Genomic DNA, 25,916 nt, shown 5'->3' on the forward strand with positions numbered 1-25,916 from the left:
TCTTCATTTATTTAGAATTAATTTCTTTCATCAAAAAAAGTTTAATTTCTTTCATCAAAAAAGTGTTTACTTTTCAGTTTACCATTTCTGTACACATTTTGTTAGATTTACATCTAAGTATTTTTCTTTTTTTTTTTAAATTATAGATAGCATTGTACTTTGAATTTTGGTATTCATGTGTTTATTGCTAGTATATTGAAATTCCATTGATTTTTATATGTTTTATCATGTATCCTATAATCTTACTGAACTCACTTATTTTCCATAAGTTTTTTCTAGGATTCTCTTCATAGACAATCATGTTCTCTATAAAGAGGTGCAGTTTTGTGTCCCCTTCCTGTTTAGTATGCTTTTCTTCTTTTTTTTTTTTTTTTTTTTGCCATGCTGTGTCTTGTGGGACCAGAGATTGAACCCAGGCCCTGGGCAGTGAGAATGCAGAGTCCTAACCACTGGACCACCAGGGAATCCCCTCTGCATTTTATTTCCCTTTCTTGTGTTATTGTATGGAATAGAATTTCTAGCACTGTGTTGAGTAATGGGATGGGAGGAAACTTCCATGCCTCATTCCCATCCTTGGGGAAAAGTATTTAGTCTGTCACCATTAAATATAATCTTAGTTGTAGATTTTTTTGTTGATTCTCTTGATCAAGTTGAGGAAGTTCCCTCTACCATTTTCGTTTGAGTTTTTATCACGAGCAGATACAGATTTTTGCCAGCTGCTTTTTGTACTTTTCACTGATTTTTCTTTATTTATTTAATGTGGTGGATACACTGATATTTTAAAATACTGAACCATCCTTGCATCCCCAGAATAAATCCTATGTGGTCAGGATGTATAATTATTTTTATATACCATTGACTTATATTTGCTAAGATGAAAATTTATGTATCTGTATTCATGGGAAATATTGGTCTTTAGTTTTGGAGGGGTTTTTGTTTGTTTGTTTTTTGGTACTGTCTTTAGTTATGTTTAAGCAGCTTCATCAAATGAATTATAAAGTGCTCCCTATTCTAGTTTCTGGGAGAGATTTTGTAGAATTGATGTTAATTTTCCTTGAAACATTTGATGGAATTCTCCAGTGTAATCATCTGGGCATGAGATTTTATGTGAATTTTAAAAATTACAAATTAAATTTCTCTATTTGTCACAAAATTAGTCAAATGATCTAATATTTCATATTAGGGGAATTGTCATAGTCTTAGGATTTTGAGTTGTTGGTCCATTTCATCTTTGTTGTCAAATTTATTTTTGTAAATCTCTTTGAAGTACTCTCTAAGAATCTTGTTTGTGCCGTCAAGGTGTCTAGTGAAATCTCATGTGTCTTCTTCATTTCTTTGTCACTTTGCCAGATGTTGTCAACTTTATTGACTTTTTCCCCCAAAGCAGCAGCCAGTTTCATTGCCTTTCTGTGTTGTTTATATGTGTACAGTTTTATTTAATTTGGTTCTTTATTAATCTCTTCCTTCTCACTTTTAGTTTTAGTTTTTTCTTCTTTTACTAGAATCTAGAAGCTTAGATTATTGATTTGAGACTTTTCCTGTTTTCCAGTGAATGTGTTTAGTTCTATAAATTTCTCTCTCAGCAGTGTTTTCACAGTTTCTTACAAATTCTGATATGTTATATTACCTTTTTCCTTCACTTTAATGTATATTTTGATCTTGGATGATCTTTTGTCCATGAATTATTTAGAAAATTGTTGTTTAGTTTTTAAGTGTTTAGGTATTTTCTTCTCATCTTACTATTACTGATTCAGTTTGATTCCATTGTGGTAAGAGAACATACTCTGTATGACTTCAGTTTGAGATTTGTTTTACAATCCAGGCTATGTTACTTGGGTACTTAAGGATGTAACAATCTGCCCTTGGGAGGAATAGTCTGTAAGTGTTCAATAGGGCTTGTTAGTTGGTGGTGTTTTGGGATTCTTCTGTATCTGTCTTGATTTTATAGTTGTTAAAATTCCAGTATTGAAAGCTCCAGCTCTATGGATTTATATATTTTTCCTTTCAATTGTTACTTTTTGCTTAATATACTTTGCATGTTTTTTGTTGTTGTTGTTGTTTGTTTTGTACATATATATTTAGAATTGCAACTTCTTGGAAGATTGGTCTTTCATCATTATATAATGCCCCTCTCTATCTCTGATAATTTTCTTTACCTATGAAGTAGACTTTATCTAAGATTAACAGTCACTCCTGCGTTCTTTTTGTTAATGTTAACTTTGTATCTCTTTTTTCTTCATTTTACTTTCAACATGCCTGCAATGTTATATTTAAATTTACTTACTTGTTGACAATATGAAGTTGGGTTGTATTTTCTAGTTCATTCTGAAGATCTCTATTTTTTAATTTGTGTACTTAGACCACTTACATTTAATATAATTATTGTTATTTTAGGGCTTAATTATGCCATTTTACTCTTTGTTTTCTATTTGTGCTCTTGTTCTGTTTTTCATTTTTCTCTTCTTCCTACTTTTCTGTGGTTTATTGAACATTTTTTGAACTCCATGTTGATTTATGTATACTGTTTTTGAGTGCATCCTTTGTATAGTCTTTTTAGCTGTTACATTATACCTACATATCTTATCACAGTTCACTGCTTTCATCACTTTACCAGTTATATTGTTTAAACCCTACCTCCCTTTATATTTTTTTACCCTTCTCATTTATAATATCATTTCTTAAATATGACCTCTACATATATTAAAACCTCATCAGACAATTTTATAATTTTTACTTCAACCATTAAAAGTAATTTGGAAAACTCGAGGGAGTCTTTGTTCTTTATTAATATTTTTGCTAAGCATATATATCTTTTTTCTTACTTTTTCTTTCATTATTTACAAGATTTTTTTTCCCTTCTGTTTTAGAGAAGTACTTCTTTCAACATTTATTCAGAATAAGTCTGCTGGTCATAATGTCTCTTAGTTTTCCTCCATCTGAGAATGTCATGTCTTCTTCATTCTAGAAGGATATTTTCACTTGATCTAGGTTTCTGGGTTGAAACTTCTTTTCTGTCAGCATTTGAGAAATGTTTTGCCATTTCCATCTTGCTTCCATGGTCTGAGAAAAAATCTACTTTCATTCAAATTGCTTTCCCCTAAAAGTAAGGTATCGCTTTTCCTCACTGCCTTCTAGATTTTGTTCAGCATCTTGAGTGTTTACAAATTTGGATGTATTCAGCTACTGTTTTAGCACTTTCTCTGCCCCTCTTTCATTTTCTTTTCCTCTGTGACTCTGATAACATAAGCATTAAATCTTTTGTTCTCATTCTATAGGTAGGTGCCTAAGGCTCTATTCATTTTTTCTTCTTTCGTTTGTTTTTTAACCAACTGTATAGAGTGGGTAATTTCCATTGTTCAGTTTTCAAGTTCCCTCATCCTCTCTTCTATCTCTTTATTCTTCTCATGAGCCCATCTATTAATTTTTTTTTGACTATTTTAATTTTCACTTCTAAAATTTCTATTGGAGTCTCCTTTGTATCTTCTGTTTGTTTGCTGAGACCTCCTTTTTTTTTTTTTTTTTTAACTTGTTTAAAGTGTGCTTTAAATCACTGTCAAAGCATTTTATGATGGCTGTTTTTAAATGTATGTCAAATAATTCTAACATCTGTCTCTTCTCAATGTTGGTATCTATTGATTAAACCTTTTTCATTTAGTTTGAAAATTTTCTAGCTCTTGGTGGTATAGGTTTTGTTTTGTTTTCTGAACTATGGACATTTGAGGTATTATGTTATGAGAGTCTGTGTCTTATTTAAACCTTCTATTGTAGCTGGTTTCCTCTGACACTGCTCTGTAAGATGAGGGATCCTGCCTCATCATTGCTACTTTTGCCTAAGAGTCCAGGTTTCTCACTCAATCTTTGCTAGCACTTCAGGGCAGAGAGTTCCTTGTTCGGATCTGGGAGAGGAGGAGAGTTGGGAGTTCTGGTTCCCCACTAGACCTCCACTGATAGTTCCCTGGTGGTAGGGTTAGGAGTGAGGTAAAATTTTACTCCTCCCCACATGATGTCTGCTAGCACCAATAGCCAACAACGGTAGGCAGAAGGACGCATTACCCCTGGGAAATGATGAAAGTCCTGGGTCTCCACTAGGCCTGCTCCTATACCGCCCTAGCAGAGAAGAGTGGTGCCTTATCACCCCCAATGAGGCTGGAAGGCCAGGCTGGCCCCCTCTGAGGAGAAGGTGACCGCATTCCTTCCTGTAAGGCATGAAAATCCTATCTGCCTTCTTAACCTTCTGTGAATCCACTGTTTGGGGTTGGGGTAGCTTGTTGCTTCCTCAGAAGCATGGAAATCTAGGCTCCACACTTGGCTTTTGCTGGTGAAGGTGGGGATGGGATCTACTGAATTTCCTGTGCTATCTGGCTGCGGTAAGATGGTTAGCATCTCAATGTTTCCTCTCTTGTTACGCTGCCCCCTTCAATGTCCTTTGGCTAGAGGCAGCAGGATTTTGTTGGAATTTTTATCGTCTGAGTCTATTGCTGTTACTGGGTTGACAATATCTTTAGCTCCAAGAATGAAATATATAGGGCAAAAAAAAATTTCGGAAACTCACAACAGTTTTGTTCCTTGGGTCCTGAGGGCACTAGTAAGTCTGTCTTTTATTCCTACCTTTCAGATTCTTCCTACTGTTATTTTATATATAATGTATAGGGTCTTCAGCTATACCTAGTGGGAAAAAAATTTGTAGAAGTACACTTGTCCAATCGTTTTGAAAGTGGGAATTTCTAGACTGCCTGATTTTTCATAATAAGCTCAGGACCCAGATTTTAATATAAATTCTGCTGGTTTGTCTCTTTTTTTATTGAAAATTAATTTTTAAATAACAAGCAGACCAAATACAAAATGTCTAGAGTCCAACAGTCTGTATACTCTGCTCAGTTTTCTAAGAAATTAGTTTTCCCTGGCTAAAATTTGTCATTTTCTTACCTCATTTTATATAAATGTCTATCATTTATCTGGAGGTGACATTGCTGACAAACTGAACTATCAAGGGCATAAGCAAGAAAGAGAAATTTAGCAGGAAAAGATCACTAGGCAACCAAATTAGATGTCAAAATGTCCAAACATTAAATTTCTTGTACTTTATAAATAGGTAATAAGCCTTTAGGCTCCCACTTAGAGCATAATTTTTAAAAATATGTGTAAAATAAAATCGCATACATGCACACATAGAAAGTCAGCCCAATTTCCAAAGCATGATGCAAATTAGAGGAGATAGGATTTCATGAGTTAGGAACACTGAAAACATTAAAAAGTAAAAACTCACAGTGAAGCAGAGGAGAGAAAAATGATAAAATACATTCAGAACAGCCAACCCTTCTTCCCCTAGAACACTTGTAGCTCCTCAGTGTTAGTGCACACAATCTTATACACCCTTGTGTGGGTGCTCAGTTGGGTCAGACTCTTTGCAGCCTCATAGACTGTAGCTATGTATGGTTTTTCCAGTAGTCATGTATGGATGTGCAAGTTGGACTATAAAGAAAGCTAAGCGCCAAAGAATTGATGCTTTTGAACTGTGGTGTTGAAGAAGACTCTTGAGAGAACCTTGGACTGCAAGGAGATCCGACCTGTCAATCCTAAGAGAAATCAGTCCTGAGTATTTTTGGAAGGACTGATGCTGAAGCTGAAACTCCAGTACTTTGACCACCTGATGCAAAGAACTGACTCCTCTAAAAAGACACTGATGCTGGGAAAGATAGAAGGCAGGAGGAGAAGGGGACAACAGAGGATGAGATGGTTGGATGGCATCACTGACTCGATGGACATGATTTTGAATAAGCTCTGGGAGTTGGTGATGGACAGGGAGGCCTGACATGCTGCAGTCCATGGGGTTGCAAAGAGTCGGACACAACTGCGCAACTGAACTGAGCTGAGACTGTAGCCTGCCATGCTCCTCTGCTCATGGAATTTTCCAGGCAAGAATACTAGAATGTGATGCCATTCCCTTCTCTAGGGGATCTTCCCCATGCAGGGATCAAACTTGCATCTTGTCTCCTGCATTGGCAGGCAGATTATTTTAGCATTAGTGCCACCTACATCCTTAAAGTATAGTATAGTGAAGTCGCTCAGTCATGTCCGACTCTTTGCGACCCCATGGACTGTAGCCTACCAGGCTCCTTGGTCCATGGGATTTTCCAGGCATGAATATTGGAGTGGGTTGGGTTGCCATTTACTTCTCCAGACCTACATCCTTAATAGGCACTAAAAGTCTTCCTTTATCTGTATGTAGTTCAAGTATTGACATTTATAATTAGAAGTTTGAGTTTCAGGAATTCATATGATTATCTTTGTCTTATGCAAATTTGCAGCTTCTTAGCTAAGACAAAAAATTATTTTTAATCGTTCAGAGGAGGAAAAAAAAAAACTACTTCTTCAAGAGCCCTTACCATGTGTTAGGCAGCATATTGAGAGCTTTCCCATAGTGTCCCATCTAATTTGTATAAATACTCTAATCTGTAAATACTTATTTTCTGTTTTCAGTGGTTGAGAACCTGAATTTTACAAGGGCTCTGGCTAGTCAGTGGTCATGATGAGATTGATATCCAGCAGGACTACAATAGCCATGCTTCCAACCAGCCTATACTATGGATTCTAAAATGTTAAGATCACATGTTGGATGTTAAAGGAGAAGTTTTTGAACATCTAGAAATTTTACTAATGTTAAGACACTGGAATCTTTGGTGCAGCCCCCAAAACTCCATGCTGACGCTGACCACCTTTGTTCTCTAAGCAGGTCCTGGAGTCTTGACTGGTGACTCTCAAAGATGCTTCTCAGCTTCCTAAGTTGGAGACTAGGCTCCAGGAAACTGAGAATTTAAGTTTTTTGAAGTGACTGTGGCAACAGCTCGACTCTGCTTGGTGTTTACCACAGATAGGTCCTCTTTTTCATTGCCCGTTGTCAAACAAAGCTATTCACGATTACAGGCAATGTTTGATACTGTACACAAATAGTCTTAATTAGGAGGGTTTCTGAGATCCAGAAGGACCTCTTGGTATGAAGGGACAAGTAAGAGATAACTTGGCTTCTGCTGTCTTGGGGCTGATGCCTTCCACATTGCTACACATTTAGGCTAGTCCCTTGGTATACACAAGCATCCCATTGCAGTGTGGTAAGTAACCAAAGAAGAGGAGAGGGGCTCCAAACTATAGATCTGCTCCCCAAGTACATTCTGACATATTGAGGAGACAGTGAGCATCAGTAGCCTGGAGAAAAATCATTACACTGGCTCTGGGTTGTATTTGCCATTTTAATTAAATTTATGTTTTTCCATTTTGTCCAGGCCCTGGCCCTGTGGTCTAGGCTATTTTGCATGGCCGATGAAATCAATAAGAGCCTATCATTTGGAACTTGGAGGCGTCTAAGCGTGTTGATCTTATTTGCTCGGCAGAAGGCTAGAGTTTTCTGAGTGATGTTTGTCTACATTTCTAGGTCCTGGATGTCAAACTGTGGGGCTCCCTGGTTGCCAGATCATATGCTGGAGAGGCTTCTTTCCATCAACTTACCTATTGCATTCAGTGCTCTTCCCCATTTTTTCTTTTCCACAGTGGATATCCCACCTGTGAAAAGGACACTAGGGTGGGCTTAGGTAGATGGCCATGTGGTTGTGCCCGTTGGACCTCTGTGAGCAAGATGTCCTGTTGGCAGGTGACTAGGGAAAGGACCAGGTGTGTCCAGGAATCAGATTTGCCAAGAAGATAAACCAGATGAGGAGTTTGCTGAAGGCTCATTAAATAAGTCAGAGGAAGACTGCATGTCAAGAATGCCTTATATTATCATTCTCCATAACCAGCCAGGCAAATTTTATGTGGTCCAGTGTGACCTGGTACCATTAAAAGCATCATCAGCATATATTTTTGCCTTTTACATCTTTATTATATTTGTATTTATTTAATTTTGGTGTTTTTCCCTAGTCCTTCAGCAGCAAAAAGAGAAAGCAGTTAAAGTCAGATAAAATCAGTTTTACTCTGAACCACTTCATAGTAAGATCTTTCATTAGAGCGACAGACTTGCCATGTCACCTTCACACACATAGAAAATAAAAATATGAATTATTTTGCTACTATTTTCCCCTCAAATCTATTAAGTTAAATAGCATGGGAATTAATTTACTGCATCGAGTGATTCTATTTAGGCTGATTGTTTAAGTATACATTAAGCATTTGCAGAAGAGATGATGCAGCGCTGACCAAATTTGCCTTTGTGCGTTTTGATCTGAGTCAAAGCATGAATCAGAACTGAAGGCAGTAATTCTTAGAATCATAGTCTGAGTTTTTCTCCTGTGATGTTTCTAGGTGGCCACGTGACAAGTGCCCATACCCCGGCCTGACTTTTCAGAAAGTATCAGCCTTCTGCCAGACCTGAGATAATGGATGTCAAGGACCGGCGACACCGCTCTCTGACCAGGGGACGGTGTGGCAAGGAGTGTCGCTACACGAGCTCCTCCCTGGACAGTGAAGACTGCCGTGTGCCCACACAGAAGTCCTACAGCTCCAGCGAGACCCTGAAGGCCTATGATCATGACAGCAGGATGCACTATGGCAACCGAGTGACAGACCTCGTTCACCGGGAGTCGGACGAGTTCCCAAGACAAGGTAGGTGGGGCTGCCCACGCCGAGGGCCCGCGCTGTCTCGCTTGCGCTGTTGCACATGGATGACTGAGGTTGGTGAAAACAGGGAGCAAAGCAGGTCCACATTAACTCTCCATTCAAGTGTAGTTTAAGAGAACAATCTTCTTGTCAACCCGTGTCAGATTCCTATGGGGACCATAGAAGGGCCTCTTCTGTCCTGGATACTTCAATCCTTTGACAGTTTGGATACTTTTGGAGACATGCCAGGGTAGGTTTTGATCAGATGTAACAGAAAGCAGACCCTTGGTCCATGAGGGATATCCCTGTGACCATCATGGATTGCAGTCCCAAGGAACATGGAATTATCTGTGATTTTTAAACTATTCTCCTTGAAACTGAGACACAAGCCTCTAAGAGTTCAGATTTCTCCTCCTTCTCACATTGAGCTTCTCGGTTATATTCTCTTTGAACAAATCGTATAATGATAAAAACATATTTGAATCTCTCTCCACTCCCCTCCCATATAATAATCTTTAATTTCTCTCCCCCCCCAAAATATGTGGTGTTAATTCTGAATTATACATGTTTTTAATGTTTTGAAGTATAGGTCAATTCCAATTCCACTGGTATAATTCCCACAGCTGCTTTCACCTAAACATAATTTTCTTCTACAGTTTTGATTTCTTTGGGGAGCAGAATGTTTTCATCCTAAGCACTAACAGTTGGCATTCTCTTCTTAGTCACTATCCATGGGGAATTTTGTTATCGCTTTGTGCTGAGTTGCTGTGAATGTATGGACGCCTGGACTCAGGCACAGTGTGAGAGGCAGTGTGTCTAAGTTGCCTGGCTGGCTCCAGGTCTTATGCTTTGTGTACCAGCCTCGCCTTGTATGTGATTTACATAAAGTGTTAGCAGAATTACCAGTGGACACGCAAAACTGCAGTGAATGCACCAGGAAGGGGTGCTCTGCAGCGCCAAGGGTCAAGGTTCTACCTGCTGGTTTACTGCCTCATGTGTTAATACGGATTCTATAGTTCTTGTTCTCTGTCCCTGTCAGTAAGTGTTGCAACTAATTTAATTCTTCATTAGATACCCTAGCTTGTGTCTTATCCCTTTCAGGCCACTATAACAAAGTACTGTGAACTGGTAGCTTACCAATAGCAGAAATTTAGTTTGGCAGAGCTCTGGAAGCAGGGACGGTCACGGTCAAGCCCTAGCAGAGTTGAGCGCTGCTGAGAGGTGACTCCCTGGCCCAGACGGCCATCTTGGCCTGTGTCCTCATAAAGCTGCGGAAGGCAAGGGGGCTCTCTGGGGCCTCTTTTATAAGGGCAGCAAACCCACTTATGAGGGTTCCACCCTTGTCGTTCACTTACCTCCCCAAAGCCCCGCCTCCAGATACCACTGAGGGTTAGGTTTCATATACAAATTTTGGAGAGTCACAAACATTCAGTCTATAGAAGCTTCAAATTCCATCCCTGGTTTCTTAATTTCCTTAGCTTAGCTTGCTTAGTCTTTTGTTTATTTCTTAGAAAACACTACTTATTTGTAATATATATGTATATCTCCTTTAATCCAGTGATTGTTCTAAAAAAATCGTGTTCTCAAGTGCTCCTCCATTAGCCTAGCTTCACCTTTCATATTTAATAAAACATTCCGCAAAATCAGTGGAGAAACAGTTAAAATTTTATCTCTACTGCCTTTGTAGACCCTTGCAGAATGCACTTGTTATTTAATCTTCACTCTTATTTTCTGAGTTAACTGCATGTAAATGAAACACATTGCAAACAAGGGGAGGAGGGTTGCTTGAAAATTGCTCTGTATCAGATGTCTTTGATCTGTGAGTAACTTCAACAAGTGTTTTACTTTGTTAAGTTCTCACCAGACCCCAAAGTGCATGTAGTGGAAATTAGAAAGAAAAAAAAAACGAGGACTCACAGCTTAATTAAGGGAAGGCTTAACTATCCAATTTGATAAATGAAGATACCTGCCTGTTGCTTCCAGGGGTGTCTCTCATACAAGACTGAGATATTTTGAAAGGTGATGCACATTCAACAAGGTTGACGGCCTTTCATTTTCTGTTGTGTTTTCTATTTCCTTTATGATATTATTGCGTATGTTTTTGTTTCTCATGATTCTGGGCTAAAATGTGGCCTCTCCTTCCTAAGTCTCATTAAAGGTGCATCCTGGCTTCTGATCATTGTGCACTGAGCTGAAGATCCTAGATTATTGTTGAACTGTGGATTTGCCTGTCACCTTTTCCCTTATTAATATTTACATAAAATGAAACCAAGTGCCTGGGATTTTATTTTCAAATATACCTTTATTCTTCCTGTTTAATCTTGTTCCTCTCCATTGATAATAATGAAAGTCGCTTGGCCATATCAAACCCTTCGCTTTGCAATTAACAATTCACACATGCCTTGTGTTGTTATTGAGCCCATATTTGTTTGTGTAATGTGTTTGCATGAATTAAAAACTGTGCAGGCCAAAAGTAGAAATGAAAAGGCATTGGAAGTATTTGCATATGCAAGTGCAATTCCTTCTGAAGACATCTATGAATTTATGCATGAAAATGTAGTCAGTCTGAGTGGATCTACTTTGATGGGTTCTAAAATTGAACTCTGCAGGAAGTAAATAAGCACATATTTAAGGAGAGGAGGAACAGGAGATACAATCTGGCAAGCGGCATTTTCAGTGTGAAACTTAGCCACTCCAGAGAGGGTTAAAACAAATTTTACTCTCAGTAATAACAATAATTTTTTTAAAATGTCACACATTTCCCATTTTATTTTCTTATTCATGAAATCAAAGAGGAGGATCATCTCAGCACTTATTAGCCTAGAGGTACATTAGCAAGGATCAGAGCAGGATCATCTCCTACAGTATTCTTATTTAAAACCCAAGACAGCGATCATAAAACAAACACGCTTCTCACTTGCAAGCAAGTTTGGCAAACACAGTCGGATGACTCTCCAGATGCTCAGAGGGGAAAAGACTTGCCAGCTAGTAGAAGTGATTAGGAGCTGGGGTCAGACCTTGTCCAGTTTCCCCAGCTGGCCAGCAGTAAGCATCAAATGTGAGAACCTGCCAGGTCCCAGCAGGAAAGATGGGCCACAAGTTCCCCTGAGAAGCTTATGGAAATGCCCGTCAAAGTAAAACTCCTTCGCTTGCTTTCAACACAGAATCCTCCTCCTGCCTCCTTCTCCTGTGGGTCTCTCCTAAGAAGAGACAATGCAAATTACCTGTCTGGCCTCTATTATGTTGGATTCTCCTGGTGTGAAGGGAGAAAATGACTGACCTTAGGTCTGTGGCCGCTGGAGTAATTAGTAATTAGTAAATGACTAATCCTGCACTAAATAGCATCCTAGTGGTCTGAAAGTTAATGCACCTGACAAAAGTGACCAGTGGTCTGATCCCTGGGCAAACCCAGTCCCAGCCTGATCTGTGAAATAGATGCCACTTTGAATAATACAGGTCAGCCAAGTTCTCAGCCAGGTTGTATCAGCTTGTCGTTTTGGACCCTGAAGTTAGGGTGTAGAGCAGTGTGATACACAAGACATCCTCCTGGGGCTTAAGAGCCTGAAGTTAGATGTGAACTCTGCTTTTGCATATTTATGTGCTTCTGAATCTGGTCTAATACTGTGCTTCACCTGGATTATTATATAGTCTTCAGATATATTGAATAGCAACAACGATAATCACCAAAGAGTAATGGCTAAGGCTAACAGTCATGGAGATTTTCTTCATCAGGTGCCCATTTAAGCACTTTACTTGTAGTAGCTCAGTTAATATTCATAGTAAATGTTGTAAAGTAGGTACTATTATTAGTCCATTTTTTTCTGGATTAGGAAAGCAAGGCATGGGAAGGTTAAAGAAATCAGCCAAGGTCACAAACATAGGAAGAACTAGAGACAAGTTTCCCATACAGGAAGCTGGATTCAAGAGCTATGTTTAAACCAACGCATTTGAGTACTTCTCAAATAAATAAGTAAACCAATGAAAACCAGACATTCAGCCTCAGTCAAAGGCTGTGAAATTCAATGTATAAACCTTTAGGTGTCAACACACCTATAAGGCTTTCTCAGTATAGGAACTATAATGGAACCTAGAATGAGCTCCACCACCAGCAGCACTGCTGATTTAGATTCCTCTTCTTGCCCACTCCCCTCCATGTGCACAACTATCTATCCCAGACTCCTTGGAAACCTTCCTTCCTACAAGACCTTTCCACAACCCACTCCTGTAGGAAAAAGTTTCCAGGGTCAATATGTGTGCCAGGCTAGTCAGCACCAATTCTTTGCCCTCCCTGAGGTCATCACTTTAATGCACCACCTCTCATTCTGGAACACTAACCAAGCAAGGGGTCCCTGTCTAAATACTTTTTCTTAGGTGAGCAGAGTTTCTGGGCTATAGTCAAGGCCCAGTGTATCAGAGAGTTCCACCAGGCTGCTCATCCCTCAAACAGCCCTCCTCTCCAGTTGGTAATGTAAGCCTCTTGAGAGGGGGCCGAGATTAAATTCTTTTCTGTGGACCTCAGGCTGTCTGTTTGGGTCAAGGTTGAAGAAAGAATTGAGGGATGATTGGAGTTTTGAAAGATTGCTTGTATTACTTCTCTCCATCAGATCTAGCAGAGAAATAATTTGACTAACCCTGTAAAAATACATCAACACATAACACATATGCATTTGAGACTAGGTTTGATTTTGGCATGTCATAAACCAGTTTTCACTCTTGTGATCTTTAAAATAATTTGGGCAATACATTTCTTCTCTGTGTAATTTGGCATAGCATAACTTTAACATGTGCTAATGATCTGAAAACTCACAAACCAGTAAACTCAAGCGGTTACCTGTATCAATGAATGTATATTTTAATTATTGAAGTACATTGGAAATGTGTGAGCATTTCTGTTTATACCATAGTCTTAATATAGTTACTTATCCACTGTACCCAAAGCACCATTTAGGTTCTATTTTGAAAACCCTAGCCTTTTAATTTACCTGTAATGATAAACTTTTACATTTTAGGGACATTCAAAAGTTTGGTTGATAAATATCTGGAAGACTTGACCAGTAGCTTTAGGAGATTGCATTCCATTTATTCTTCTACCCCTAGGCAGGACTTCTTTTCATACTTCAACTGAGAATAATATTTTATCAATACTTCTTACTGTTTGGTTATGTTGTTGCTTTAAAAAAAAACTTGAAAAAAAGATAATTTATAACACTTCAGTGGATAATGATCTGTTATCTTCTTGCTGGCTAACTCAAATGCTTGTTGCTTCATCTGAAAGGCATATGGGAGAGTAGTTGCAGACCCAGAGTTAAACTGTGTCTAAATCTCAGTATCGATGTCTTCGAGCAGTGTGACCTTGATCACATTAGAGAATGTAGACTGTCTAAGTCTTATTTTCTGTTCTTTTAAACATTTCCACCAATATGATTATCGGGACCCTTTCTTATGATGATGCATATATCATGCTGTGGATGTTATCTTTCTGTTAATAAGTGCTGAATACATGCTAACAGTTATAATTACTATCATTTTAATCTTATAGCAAGCAAAAGTGGTGATCATCCTCTTTCTAACCTTACAATATTGTGTGCAACACAAATATCCCTTTCCCCTTGCTTAGGTTTGTTTCCTGTGACTTGCAATAGTTCTGGCTCCTTGAAGCCAGAAATTCTGTTCCAGCTGCTGGACTCCCCACACACCATACCTTTTGCTCCCGAAGATGAGCATAACTCATAGATTATTTCCTTATTTTTAGAAAGGAATGAAAGATACCATCTCAGAAATGGCAGCTGATGCCAACACACTGTAGAGTTGCTAGTCAGACAGCTTTACAAGTAAAGAACAGAACAGAAAAATGCTTGAAGGTAGTGGCATTGGATGTAATGTTTTAACAGATGTGGCTTTTATAGCATAAAATTGGCATGTAAATCTGAGAAACGGGTTTAAATTACAAGATTTTATACATATAAACTCTGGATGAAAATGAATTCATTCTCATCATGCTACGTGTAATACTTTGAAGTCGTTGTCACTTAGAGAGTTGCGCTTTTCTGGAATTTCATTGTTGATATTCTCTGCCCTTCTAAGATTACAATCTTCCTGTCTCCCAATTGTTATTCTTTCAGTAATTACCTATTGTCAATTTTGCCTTCAACTTCAGATCTAACTTTCTTTGAATTGTTTTCCTTTTTCTGCTTTTATTTCCCCCCGTGGTAATTCTCCAGTTCAGCTGTGACGTCTCCTCTTTCTTCTCCACGGCATCTCCTTTAAAACAGCCTTGTTTGTATAATGTCAGCGTTCACAGCTTCTCTTTCTCAAGACTCATTCAATTACAAGTAAAAGCAGGAAAATATCCCAACTGAAATTAACTTATGCAAAAATCAGATGCTTTGTCTTACATCACTGGAGAATCCAGAAGTATATATGGCCTCACACGTATCATATCTTGTTCCTCCTTCTCTTTACTTGGCTTTTCGCTGGAAACGATGTTTAAAGACGTCTGTTGTTAACCCCACTCTCAGGTTTCTTCCCTGGGCAGCGCCGTTGGAAGCAGTCTTTGGCAGTCGTCAGCAGAACATTCCTAAGGAGGGTTCAGGTGGGCCTGGCCTGGGGCCCTGTCATGCCTCTGTCACTCTGCCCTCAGCTGGCCGTGTCTTGGGCTTAGGCTGTCCTGTACCTGGAGGTGGCGTATGGTGAGTACCTCCTAGGCCTGATGGCATTAATGCTGTATAGCAAATAAATGTCCTGATATCAAACATAGGTAAGAAATACCACCATGTCCCCAGTACTAGCAGCACTCAAGTATGAAACACATGTGGTCTTTCCAAGCTCCATTTCTGCTTTTCCAATTGCCTTTGGAATATTTTTCTTAAAAAATCATGTGTCAAACGTAATTGTCTTTTCCTCAATGTCTGTTTCCTCCCCACCACACCCTCCCACCAAAACCTCAGTTTGGGGGAATGGTATCCCAACATGTGCCTCTTAGTAGAGTCTGCTAAGACTCTTTTTTTCTTGCTAGTCTATATTGATCTTCACTATATCGTGACCATTATCCCTCTTAATTTTATTTTAGTCCCAAGCTTCCTAACCCATGGGAAGCTTCCAACATTGCAATATTGTCCCTCTGCTTCACCATTTAAGTTGCCTTTTTCCCTTAGTCTTTCCCCTAACATTTTTTTTTTTCTTTTGTATAATGGATAGTCTGGCGTTTCCAAAACACTGCCTTATTTTTAAGGAGTAGCCATGAGGCAACTGTGTTAAGTTATGGTGCTCAACAATGAATAAGGCAAAATGACCACTAAGCTCACAAAACTTCACAATCCTAAAGAGGAAAAATATAATAGACATAAAACTAGATTTGGTCTGATAAACACAGAAAAATGGAAAATATTAAATGGCTCTGGGGAGGTATCTCACCCAGAATTGTGCATCAGGGATCTCAGAAATTGTGACACTCTTGAAGGATGAGGAGGAGTTAGGTGATCTAAGAGGCAAGAAAGAGTATTCAGGCAAAAGATATAACATATCCAAATATCTGGATGTGACAAAGATGAGTTGTTCTAAGGATATAAAAGAAGTTCGGGTTAGCTGAATGTGGCGTGGGGACATATGAGATGGAGTGGAAGGGAGAAACTGGTTCCTGAAGGCATTTCAGAGAAATTATGCTTGCTTCAGTTGATGGAGTATGTTACAGGGAGACAAGACGATCAGTGAGGTGGGGTAGGAGGCTGTGTTTTGTTTAAGCAAGGGAGCCTCGTGCCCTAAACTGGGATAACAGAGATGATCTGAGAAATGTTGTTGAGGAACAGAGATGGTTGACTTTAAGGACCCTATACAAGTGGGAGACAGGCATACTAATCTGGTTCTCTTGGGCATTGACTAATATGTTCTCCTGCAAAGAGAATATTGGCTTCCTGATGCCAAGATCACTTTAAGAATCAAAAAAGATCATTGTTTGTAAATAACCCCTTAAAGTGGAAATCTCTAAAATTTTACTTCAAGTTTTCCTGCAATAGCAACATAAGTCAGCATATAAAAATATGGTATTATAAAAATTTGAATGTTTTTCTCAGTCTTATTAGGTTTGTCTATGCAAAGAATGGCACCAACAACAGAGTATCTCATATGAGTCCAGGGCAAAGAAAACATAGGAAAAGATTTATGTGTTCTCTGCTGCCCCTCTGTGTGACCATAACACATTGCTCATTTTCTCTTATTGGCTAAATAAATCATGAACTCATACCAGATTTGAGCACATGCCTGAGTGTATATTTTATTTCTGCCAATTGGAAACTTGACTAGCAAAAGCAAGAGGATGTTGAGAATATGAAATCAATATTTCCTGGCAATTCGTGGGACAAGCAAGGTCAGGGAAGGAAGTAGAGTCAAGAACATCACTAAAGTTTCTGGATATGGCAGCTGACTGCATGTTCCTGCTTATCACTGAGGATGGGCCGTTTGTAAGTTCAGATAGGATGTATAACGCAGACCTTTTGAATTTGAGGTGCCCTCAGGCCACACACATGTCAGTGTCTAATAGACAGTTGAATGTACAACTCTGAAATTCTGCTGAGACAGTTGAGCTGGATAGAGATTGAGGAGATGCCAGCTAAATAATTTTATGGGACTTGGTGTGATCCAGCCTAAAAACTGCTACAGAAGAGCTGTTTGTGAAGAAACTAAGTGGTCATTCTAATTAGTTTTGCTAATTGTCACTGGGAACGCTTTGGGCTTCCCTGGTGGCTCAGACGGTATAGAATCTGCCTGCAATGTGGGAGACCTGGGTTCCATCTCTGGGTTGGGAAGATCCCCTGGAGAAGGGAATGGCTACCTACTCTAGTATTGCCTAGATAATTCCATGGACAGAGGAGCCTGGCAGGCTGCAGTCCACAGGGTCTCAAAGAGTCTGACACGGCTGAGTGACTTTCACTTTCACTTTGGTGTGATCAACCAAGAAAAAATGTACAAGGAGCAGAAATAGTGGGCTCACATGAGAACACAGGTAATCAATCAATAGACAGGAAGAAGATCCTGCAAAGAGAATGGAAACAAACAAACAAAAAAAAACTTATTCCTTTAGATACTCTACTGAGTCCATCTAAACTTCACTTAGCATTCCTTCCAGGTAAAAATAAATAAAACAACACCTGTTATATTTCCCATGCCACTACAATGACTTGGCTTCCATTTTACTCCCTAGATCACAGGTCACAAAGTCAATGCACACAGGCCATGCTTGGCTCCTGTGTTTCCTTTGGTCTACAGATTGCATTAGACACTTCAAGGGTGTGCCCACAGCCATTCCATCAGGTTCCCATTTGCCACACGTGCCATGGCTGCTTTTTGTCTTAACACCTGTCCTTCTCTGTAGTCTCTTAGGTTACATGCCAGGGCCCTGAAGGGTGTTGCCATTGCAAAACCGACCAGAACTTTCCTGTGTCCATTCCTTCCTTGTAGACTATCTACCTGCCTATTCCAGATTTATTCATCCCACAAGGCCTAAACTTCAGATGCCCTCTATGAAGAAAGCTCAGCCTTCTGATTTCCACGGGCCCTCCATGGCCGTTCTTGTTGTCGTTACCTCTTAATGAGTTACTCAGAAACCTTGGCACAGGGAAGTTAGGACTCCCACAAATAAGGAGATAAACTGTTGCAGAAACCAGTACTCGAGAAACCAAGCACCACACTCAGAAAGTGGGAGAACTCAAGTTTATCATGCCGGCGGGCCCAGAGGAGTTAACACTCCAAGCTCTGAGCCTGAACAAAGGGGTTGCAGAGTTTTTATAGACAGACTATAGTGGACAACACTAGCTGCTGATAGCCTGGTTTAAACCAAGGGGTTTCTCATGCGCAGGAACAGCAGTCAAACTGGGGAGGGGAATGCCTGACCTTTACAGGGACAGGCATAAGATTAAGCAGGTTTGCAGGAGCTGGGCAATTGCAAAGAGCAGGACAAGGGTGAGTGAGATAAGCTTCAGCTCCTAGTATTGTAAGTCCCCACTTTCTGAGACTACGTGACCTATATGATCCAGACTTTGCAAAGAGCAAGCGGAGTTAAAGAGGCAGAAGGAGCAGGAGGTTATGTAAAATTTTAACTTTTCTTCTTCAAAGCAAAGTGCAGTTTTCTGACTCATGGAGGCAGTGACAAGAGAATTTATTTCCATTAGTGGTTTGTTTCCTGTTCTAATGAGAAGAATTTAAAGCACCATGACTCACAGAAGGAATCTGCTTAGAAATCTGGGTTGTGTATCTCTGGCATGGCAATATCAAATCTCATGTTGTGAAATGCCAACTTGCAAGAGTTTTCTGCAACACACTTTGACACGCCTATGTTGAAATTCACTACCATTTGCTTTTTCTGCGTATTGGCAATCCAGTGACAGTATTGGCTTTTCCAGGCTGGTGCTACATACTGCAGTCCTGTCTCTTTAGGGACCTACTGTGTCATATGTGTAGGGAGCCTTTGGTGCACTGTGATTGGTGGCAGGATATAATTCAGACCAGAAGCTTTAGAAAAACGTCACTGTGAGGGGTGGGGTAATTGCCTATGCCTGTCTCAGGATACTTTGCACTCTTGAGTTCAGAAGGGGTGCTGGCTCACCCACTCATGAATCATCATGCCGATATCATCAAAGGAGACACTCCATTTTCAGTGTCATGTTTTAGGTTTATAATTTAATTTTCAGCTCTGGCAATTCCAGAAGCATCTCTAGGGACATATGAAGGGGAAGGGGCTGGTGTCTGGCCACCGTGAATTCACATTCATTTCTTAATTGGCACATATATTTCACAAGCCCTCTCATTTTACTGCAGCCGGATTCCATCATAGCACCAAGTTACTCAAAATTCCTTCCACACTGACTGCTTTCCTTTCCACTCAACCTCAAGTCAGATCTACTTTAGTAATAAATGTCTGCTGGGAGCCATCAGAACAAATACCGAGTGTGCACAAAGATATTAAAAATAAGTGCAACACAGACTTATTTAATAATGTCCAATAGCCTTTTATAATAATTGGAATATTTTACCAAACTTACCATGAGAATTATCTTTAACACATTTTCTCTAGGATGGGAAGATCTTTCTGGGGGGAAAAAAAAAAAAAACCTACACAGAGAAAATTCAGAGGGACTCTGTTATATTCTTAGCTGGACCTGTTATTCTCCTCCTTTTTCCAGAGCTTTTTCTTTGGCCAGAACCACCAAATGTGAAGCTTCTCTTTGTTCACCCTGATTTCTGAATAGTAGGCATCGGGCAGTCACTGTCCCAGTGGGATGTGTTTTATTTTAAAAATAGTTTGAAGTGCTTCCTTTTCAATTCCCCCTCGTCCATGGCCACCTTGACTATATAATAGGTGCTTCTCAGTCTGTCCTTGTACAGTTCAGGTCCACTCCACATATGGGGAATTAAAGCAGTCAATTTATTTGCAGCTCTGTGAACCAAAATGTTGAATTTATTTAAAGAGTAATTCCAGTGGATTAAATTTGTTTCTATGGATCTATTTGCTGTAGCTGGAACATTGACAGAAGAGAGGACTATTACTTTAATGTCCTCAAAAAAAAAAAAAAGAAACAGTCAACCGCAAGGTAAATATCCATAGCTCCCAAAAATCCCTCTCAAAATGACTGCAAATGCAGGGGACACTATCGACTTTAAAAAGGTTCCCAACCACCTGGCAGCCTCAGGATCAAATGTTCCTTAGTTCACAGTGGCAATGCAGTGAATGCTCACAGACTAACCCCCATCTCTGCCCGTTGCAAAAGCCCAGCCTGGAGGTGACCCAGTTAACACTTTGGCTTCACAAGCCCAGAGATTGAACAGCAGGGAGGCTCCAGCAGAGTGCAGAGATGTCCTAGCTGAGCAGGGAGGAAGCAGCAAGTGGGGCCACCCCCTCATGTCATTTCTGTCTCTGGACCAGTGGCCACTCATTAGCCTCTTCTGGGGAGTTTTGAATTTCAAAAGTCCCCACACCCAAGCCAGTTCAATCAAAATCTCTGGCAGGGGAGCAGGGGAGAGACGCAGGTTTGGATCTAGGCATCAGTATTTTTAAAACGGTACTTTTACATAAATGAAACATCTCAAAGGATTGAGTGCAACAAGGACACATTGCAGAAAGTAACAGTTTCTTTGATAACTGATAGCATTCCAAGCTTACAGGGCCTAGTACTCAGCATAGTGACTTGAAATCTCACTTTTCATGCAGAAGCCCCTAATTCCAGTTTTTTCCTAATTCTTAGAGGGCTTTGATTCATAAATACTGTACAGCCAGAAGCACATTATATCATGTTTCCAAATCAAATCAATAATGAGCAGCTATTTGATGATGTCTTACTTATCATAGGTTCTGTGATGTCAGGGTCTCCCTGTTCCAAGTCACAAGAACTAAGGGGACTGAATTCCTCCAGAACTCCTGCTTCCCATTGTATATTCTGTTAAGCATTAAACACAGGTTTAATTTGAGCACCTGCCTTGAAATGTAGCACATAGTCAATTAATTGTGTCCCTTGATCTACCATCTTCAATGCCAAAGCCGTCATGATGAATTGAAGAAAGACAGGCAGGTTACATGTATGGTGAAAGGTGAAGCCAGTAAGGAAGAGTAATGTTAACAGTGGTTTCCTACCTGCTTTTTGATTTGAATATTTATTAAGCCTGAGAATAGTTCAAATAAGGTTGAAAGTCCGACACTCACAGGGAAGGTAAGATCATGGAACCAAGCAGGCTGGGTTTTCACCTGTATATCATGGTGGAGATTGTCCTGATTTGGATTGTTTATGTCCGGGCCATGCCTCTCAGCTCTAACGATTTGGTGCCTTTGGGAATTCAGGGCTAGTGTTGTTAGATCTTTCAGCTTTTCAAGAAAATTGAGAAATGTGGATTTCATTTTCATAAAATACTCAGATTTTATTAATTATTTTTTTGGTGATTCACATTACTTCTTTTTTTAATTTTATTGGAATATAGTTGATTTACAATGTTGTGTTAGTTTCAGGTATATATCAAAGTGATTCAGTTCTATATTTATTCATTCTTTTTATCAAATTCTTTTTCCATATAAGTTATTACAAAATATTGAGTAGAGTTCCCTATGCTATACAGTAGATCCGTGTTGGTTATCTATTTTTTGTATAGTAGTTCAGTTCAGTCGCTCAGTCATGTCAGACTCTTTGTGAACCCATGAACCGCAGCACGCCAGGCCTCCCTGTCCATCACAAACTCCAGAGTCCACCCAAACCTATGTCCATTGTGTCGGTGATGCCGTCCAACCATCTCATCTTCTGTTGTCCCCTTCTCCTCCTGCCCCCAATCTTTCCCAGCATCAGGGTCTTTTCAAATGAGTCAGCTCTTTGCATTAGGTGGCCAAAGTACTGGAATTTCAGCTTCAATATCAGTCCCTCCAATGAACACCCAGGACTGATCTCCTTTAGGATGGACTGGTTGGATCTCCTTGCAGTCCAAGGGACTCTCAAGAGTCTTCTCCAACACCACAGTTCAAAAGCATCAGTTCTTCCGCACTCAGCTTTCTTTTTAGTCCAACTCTCACATCCATACATGACTACTGGAAAAACCATAGCCTTGACTAGACGGACCTTTGTTGACAAAATAAAATGTCTCTGCTTTTTAATATGCTGTCTAGGTTGGTCATAACTTTCCTTCCAAGGAGCAAGCATCTTTTAATTTCATGGCTGTAGTCACCATCTGCAGTGATTTTGGAGCCCAGAAAAATAAAGTCAGCCACTGTTTCCACAATGTTCCCATCTATTTGCCATGAAGTGATGGAACCAGATGTCATGATCTTAGTTTTCTGAATGTTGAGCTTTAAGCCAACTTTTTCACTCTCCTCTTTCACTTTCATCAAGAGGCTCTTTAGTTCTTCTTCATAGTAATGTGTATATGTTAATCCCACATGTTGCTAGAATGGCCACTTGTGGGGCAGTTTAGGGAGGCTCTGTACACAAGCTGGCCTCATTTCCTGCCCTGCAATTTTCTGATGCTAAAGTGCTAAATGCCCTTAAAGACAGGAAAAATGGCGTGTCAGAAAGTCCACCGCTGGCAGATGTGGGGCCCCCTTGACCAGTAAGTTCAGAAGCCAATGGGTAGGAAGCCAAGGATAAATGCCCCTGCCCTTTGTCCTGAGAAGCACAGCCTGAAGCTTCTTGGCAGGGTCCACCTCCATTGTCACTAAACACCCACAGCAATGGCCAACTCTACAACTGATTCTTGTATTGCTGTTCCCTCCTATCCTGTTTTTCATCCTGTCCTTCACTCTTGCTGCTTTTAATCACATCCCAAATAATATACCTATCCACAAGAATTTTTCTCAGCTTCTGCTTACAGGGCAAAGTGAGTTAAGGCCTTTGGCAGCTAAATTGCTGGAGGAGTCACATGTAGGCCAAAGGAAGACTGTAGAGAAGGTGTAGCTCCTAAAGCTGTCAGTGTAAGACTTCTTACCTGGGAAATGGTTGATCTAAAAAGAAGGCATTGAGCTTTCGTTAGAGATGTGTCTTGGTACTTACTAAATTTTGGAAGGTTTGCGATTTGCTTTTTGGATGTTATTTTACATAAGAAATGTGATTGTTTTCCTGTTTCTTTGGTTGTTTTTCTCAAAAACTCTTAATAAACTTTTAATTTTAGAGTAGTTTTATACAAAAGTTGTAAAAATACAGAGTTCCCTGTTAGGTTGTTTTTGCTGTTTGTAGTGCATGAGAGATTCCTAACCACATGCCTAACAAACCTGATACTGCTGTTTCCCCTTGAAAGCCATTTTATCAGATCTCAGACAGTGCAGAATAGCAAGCTTATCCTGTAAGTTCCTTGAGGACAAAGACAATGCCTCATGCATCTTTCCTTCCCCTTTTGTACCAGCCAGAGTGCTGTGCATGGGGACATTTAATAAAGATTTGTTGAACGAGGAATCCCCATCACACATTAGAAGCTGGAGGGATCACATCCAGTTCCCAGCTCTGCCTCCAATCCACAGATCCTCTTTCCCCCTCCCCACAGGGCAGCTTTTCCCCTGTGTTGTTTCAGTTTGGCCATGAAAGATTGAGAAAGAACATTGGAAGTCTCAGTTTTATACTCAGGGCTGGCTTTGCCAGACCCCCCACCTCCTCAGGCACGATCAAGTAACCTTAGTGCCAGGTCGGCCAGAGCTGCCTCTTGGCTGCCCTGGTACCCTGAGAGCTTTCTAGGACATGCCTGTGCCCTGCACGTCATGATATATTTTTAGCCAAACCCTGAGTGAAAGCCAACATGGATTTTGCTTCTTTTCTAGATCGTCTAAGCACGTGTCTTTCTTGTTTACGGGGTGGCTTAAAAAAAAAAAAAGCAATGATAACACATGCTATAATTTCAGTCTCAGATCTAAGAACACCTTTAAAAGGTCCTTTTATTAACCCTTTTCAGGAAACTCAACCAAGTTGATCACAAACCCGTGAAAGACACAAAATTAATGTAGTTGTGAACAACTTGCTTTTGTTCTACCTTAGTTTACAACTCAGGAAAATGATTAGTCAAAGAATGTTAAATTATGCAGTAGTTTAGTACTGTAAGCTACTTGCTTTCAGTCTTTCACAGAATTAGAAGGATTCAGCAATCTATGGAAAAGATTCAACACAGTTTATAAAGGAGTTTGGTCAGGAATGAAATGAACAAAAGGTACCTTCCTTCACAGAGTTTTGTTGTGTCTTATTTTTTCTAATAATAATACTTTTGATTGAGTACTTATGAAGTGCCAGGAGTTCTTCCATGTACCATACCCATATGCATTCAATATCTCCCTAATTTTAAAAATGGAAACACAGGAACAGAAATCATAAATAACTTAAACGGAATGGACAGTGGGAATTCACTGGAGTATTTTCAGCAGAAGAGCAGTGTCTTATCATTTATCTCATAGAGAAAGCCCTGAATTCTCTGTGGGAAACAGATCCTAAGTTAGTTAGAAAGTCAGCAGGGAAAATAGGTAAAAGCTATCTAGGATTGCTTAAGGAAAACAGCATCCTGAGCCCAACGTGAGATTCAGATGTGTCTGATGGACGTTTGGAATCTCTGAGTTCATTCATACATGAAGGGTAATAAGCTCACCTCTTGTACTGGATTTGCTAAGTTTCAGAGACGTTTTGAGGAGCATAATGAAAGCATTTTCCAACTCAATCTTGGCCTTTATCTGTAAGTCTTACTTTCTGGATCAGTGGGTCCAACCTTCTGTTCTTTGTCTCAAACCACGTGCCCTCCGCTGGCCTCCACTGCCCTCCACACACAGTGAGTACTGACTTCTCACTCCTCAGTTGTCCTTAGCAAACAACAATTCTTTGGCTTTTCAGAGCTGAGTTAACTCTGATGTATCACAGCTTTTTTTCCTTAAGAGAGAAGAATCTTTATTTTTAAAGACCAGAAAGTCCTCTGTCATACAAAAAACATAACCATCCCTGGTTGTATGGACTATCGCAGCTTCTAGTTCACAGGTAGATTTTGTACAGAGATGCAGAAATTCCAGTTAAACCGAGTGTTGAGGAAACAAAACATGAAAGTGGCTAACAGCTCATCTTGAAAATGTGCCACTTGCATGACTGACTTAGCCCCCAGGCCAACCAGTTATTCTGAAAACTGTCTCTTTGGAGCTTACTGTCACTATTATCCATTTCCCCAAATATGTATCACCATAACACTCCCCTCTTGCTTAAGGCAGAGACAAAAGAGTTGTAACAATAATGTTAGTAACTGAACTGTTACTGTCTCATTATAACCTATGAGATTCATACATGAGAATCATCACTATACCTAAGGACAACCAAGCTTTAGAGGGTTTAGCTACCCTACTCAGGACAGGCACTTTGTATAAAAGGAATGGAAGAGAGCTAAACTTACGCAGTCTGACTTAAGTGGCTGCTGTTTGTAGGTACTGGGAAATGTTTGTTGATTGACTGTGTAAAAACCATACTTTCCTCTATACTTGCTGGAGGGAAGAAATCAAATCCAAATGTTGAGATGGTCTGGACGGGCAGGCTGCTGAGAAGCAAAGTATCATTACAGCTATTAAGACAGTGCAGAGGGCTATTCTGGTGCTCAGATCTGTGCAGCCAGATGGAAATCATAGTTCAGGCTTAGTGTTGTCAGACAGCAGAGGCTTCGGGCCAAGGGGAAGGCACGGGTGAGTGATTTTTGACTGTTTATCTCTAATGTGTGTGGCCAGTGTCACTCCCATCTCTGATGGCTGTGATTTATTCTATTATACTGTCAGGATTAAAACACCTTAGCAGGAGGAAAAATAAAGGGAGGGATACAAATGCTGTGTCATTGATGTGACAGATGCTATTTCTCTGGAAGCCATG

The 25,916-nt window shown here is 39.9% G+C and overlaps 1 protein-coding gene across 1 annotated transcript in view; it reads left to right on the forward strand.

The window, feature by feature from the left end:
* The window catches only part of TENM2 (teneurin transmembrane protein 2), a 1,355,200-nt gene that overhangs the window by 320,131 nt on the left and 1,009,153 nt on the right, over positions 1–25,916 (forward strand). Inside the window, exon 4 of the mRNA XM_043913490.1 lies at positions 8,293–8,592. Within this exon, the coding sequence (XP_043769425.1) occupies positions 8,367–8,592 (226 nt within the window). The 5' untranslated portion in view covers positions 8,293–8,366. The remainder of the gene's footprint in view (positions 1–8,292; positions 8,593–25,916) is intronic.

The sequence above is a fragment of the Cervus elaphus genome, chromosome 9 (assembly GCF_910594005.1).
Source record: "Cervus elaphus chromosome 9, mCerEla1.1, whole genome shotgun sequence".
In the NCBI taxonomy this organism is placed as follows: Eukaryota; Metazoa; Chordata; class Mammalia; order Artiodactyla; family Cervidae; genus Cervus; species Cervus elaphus.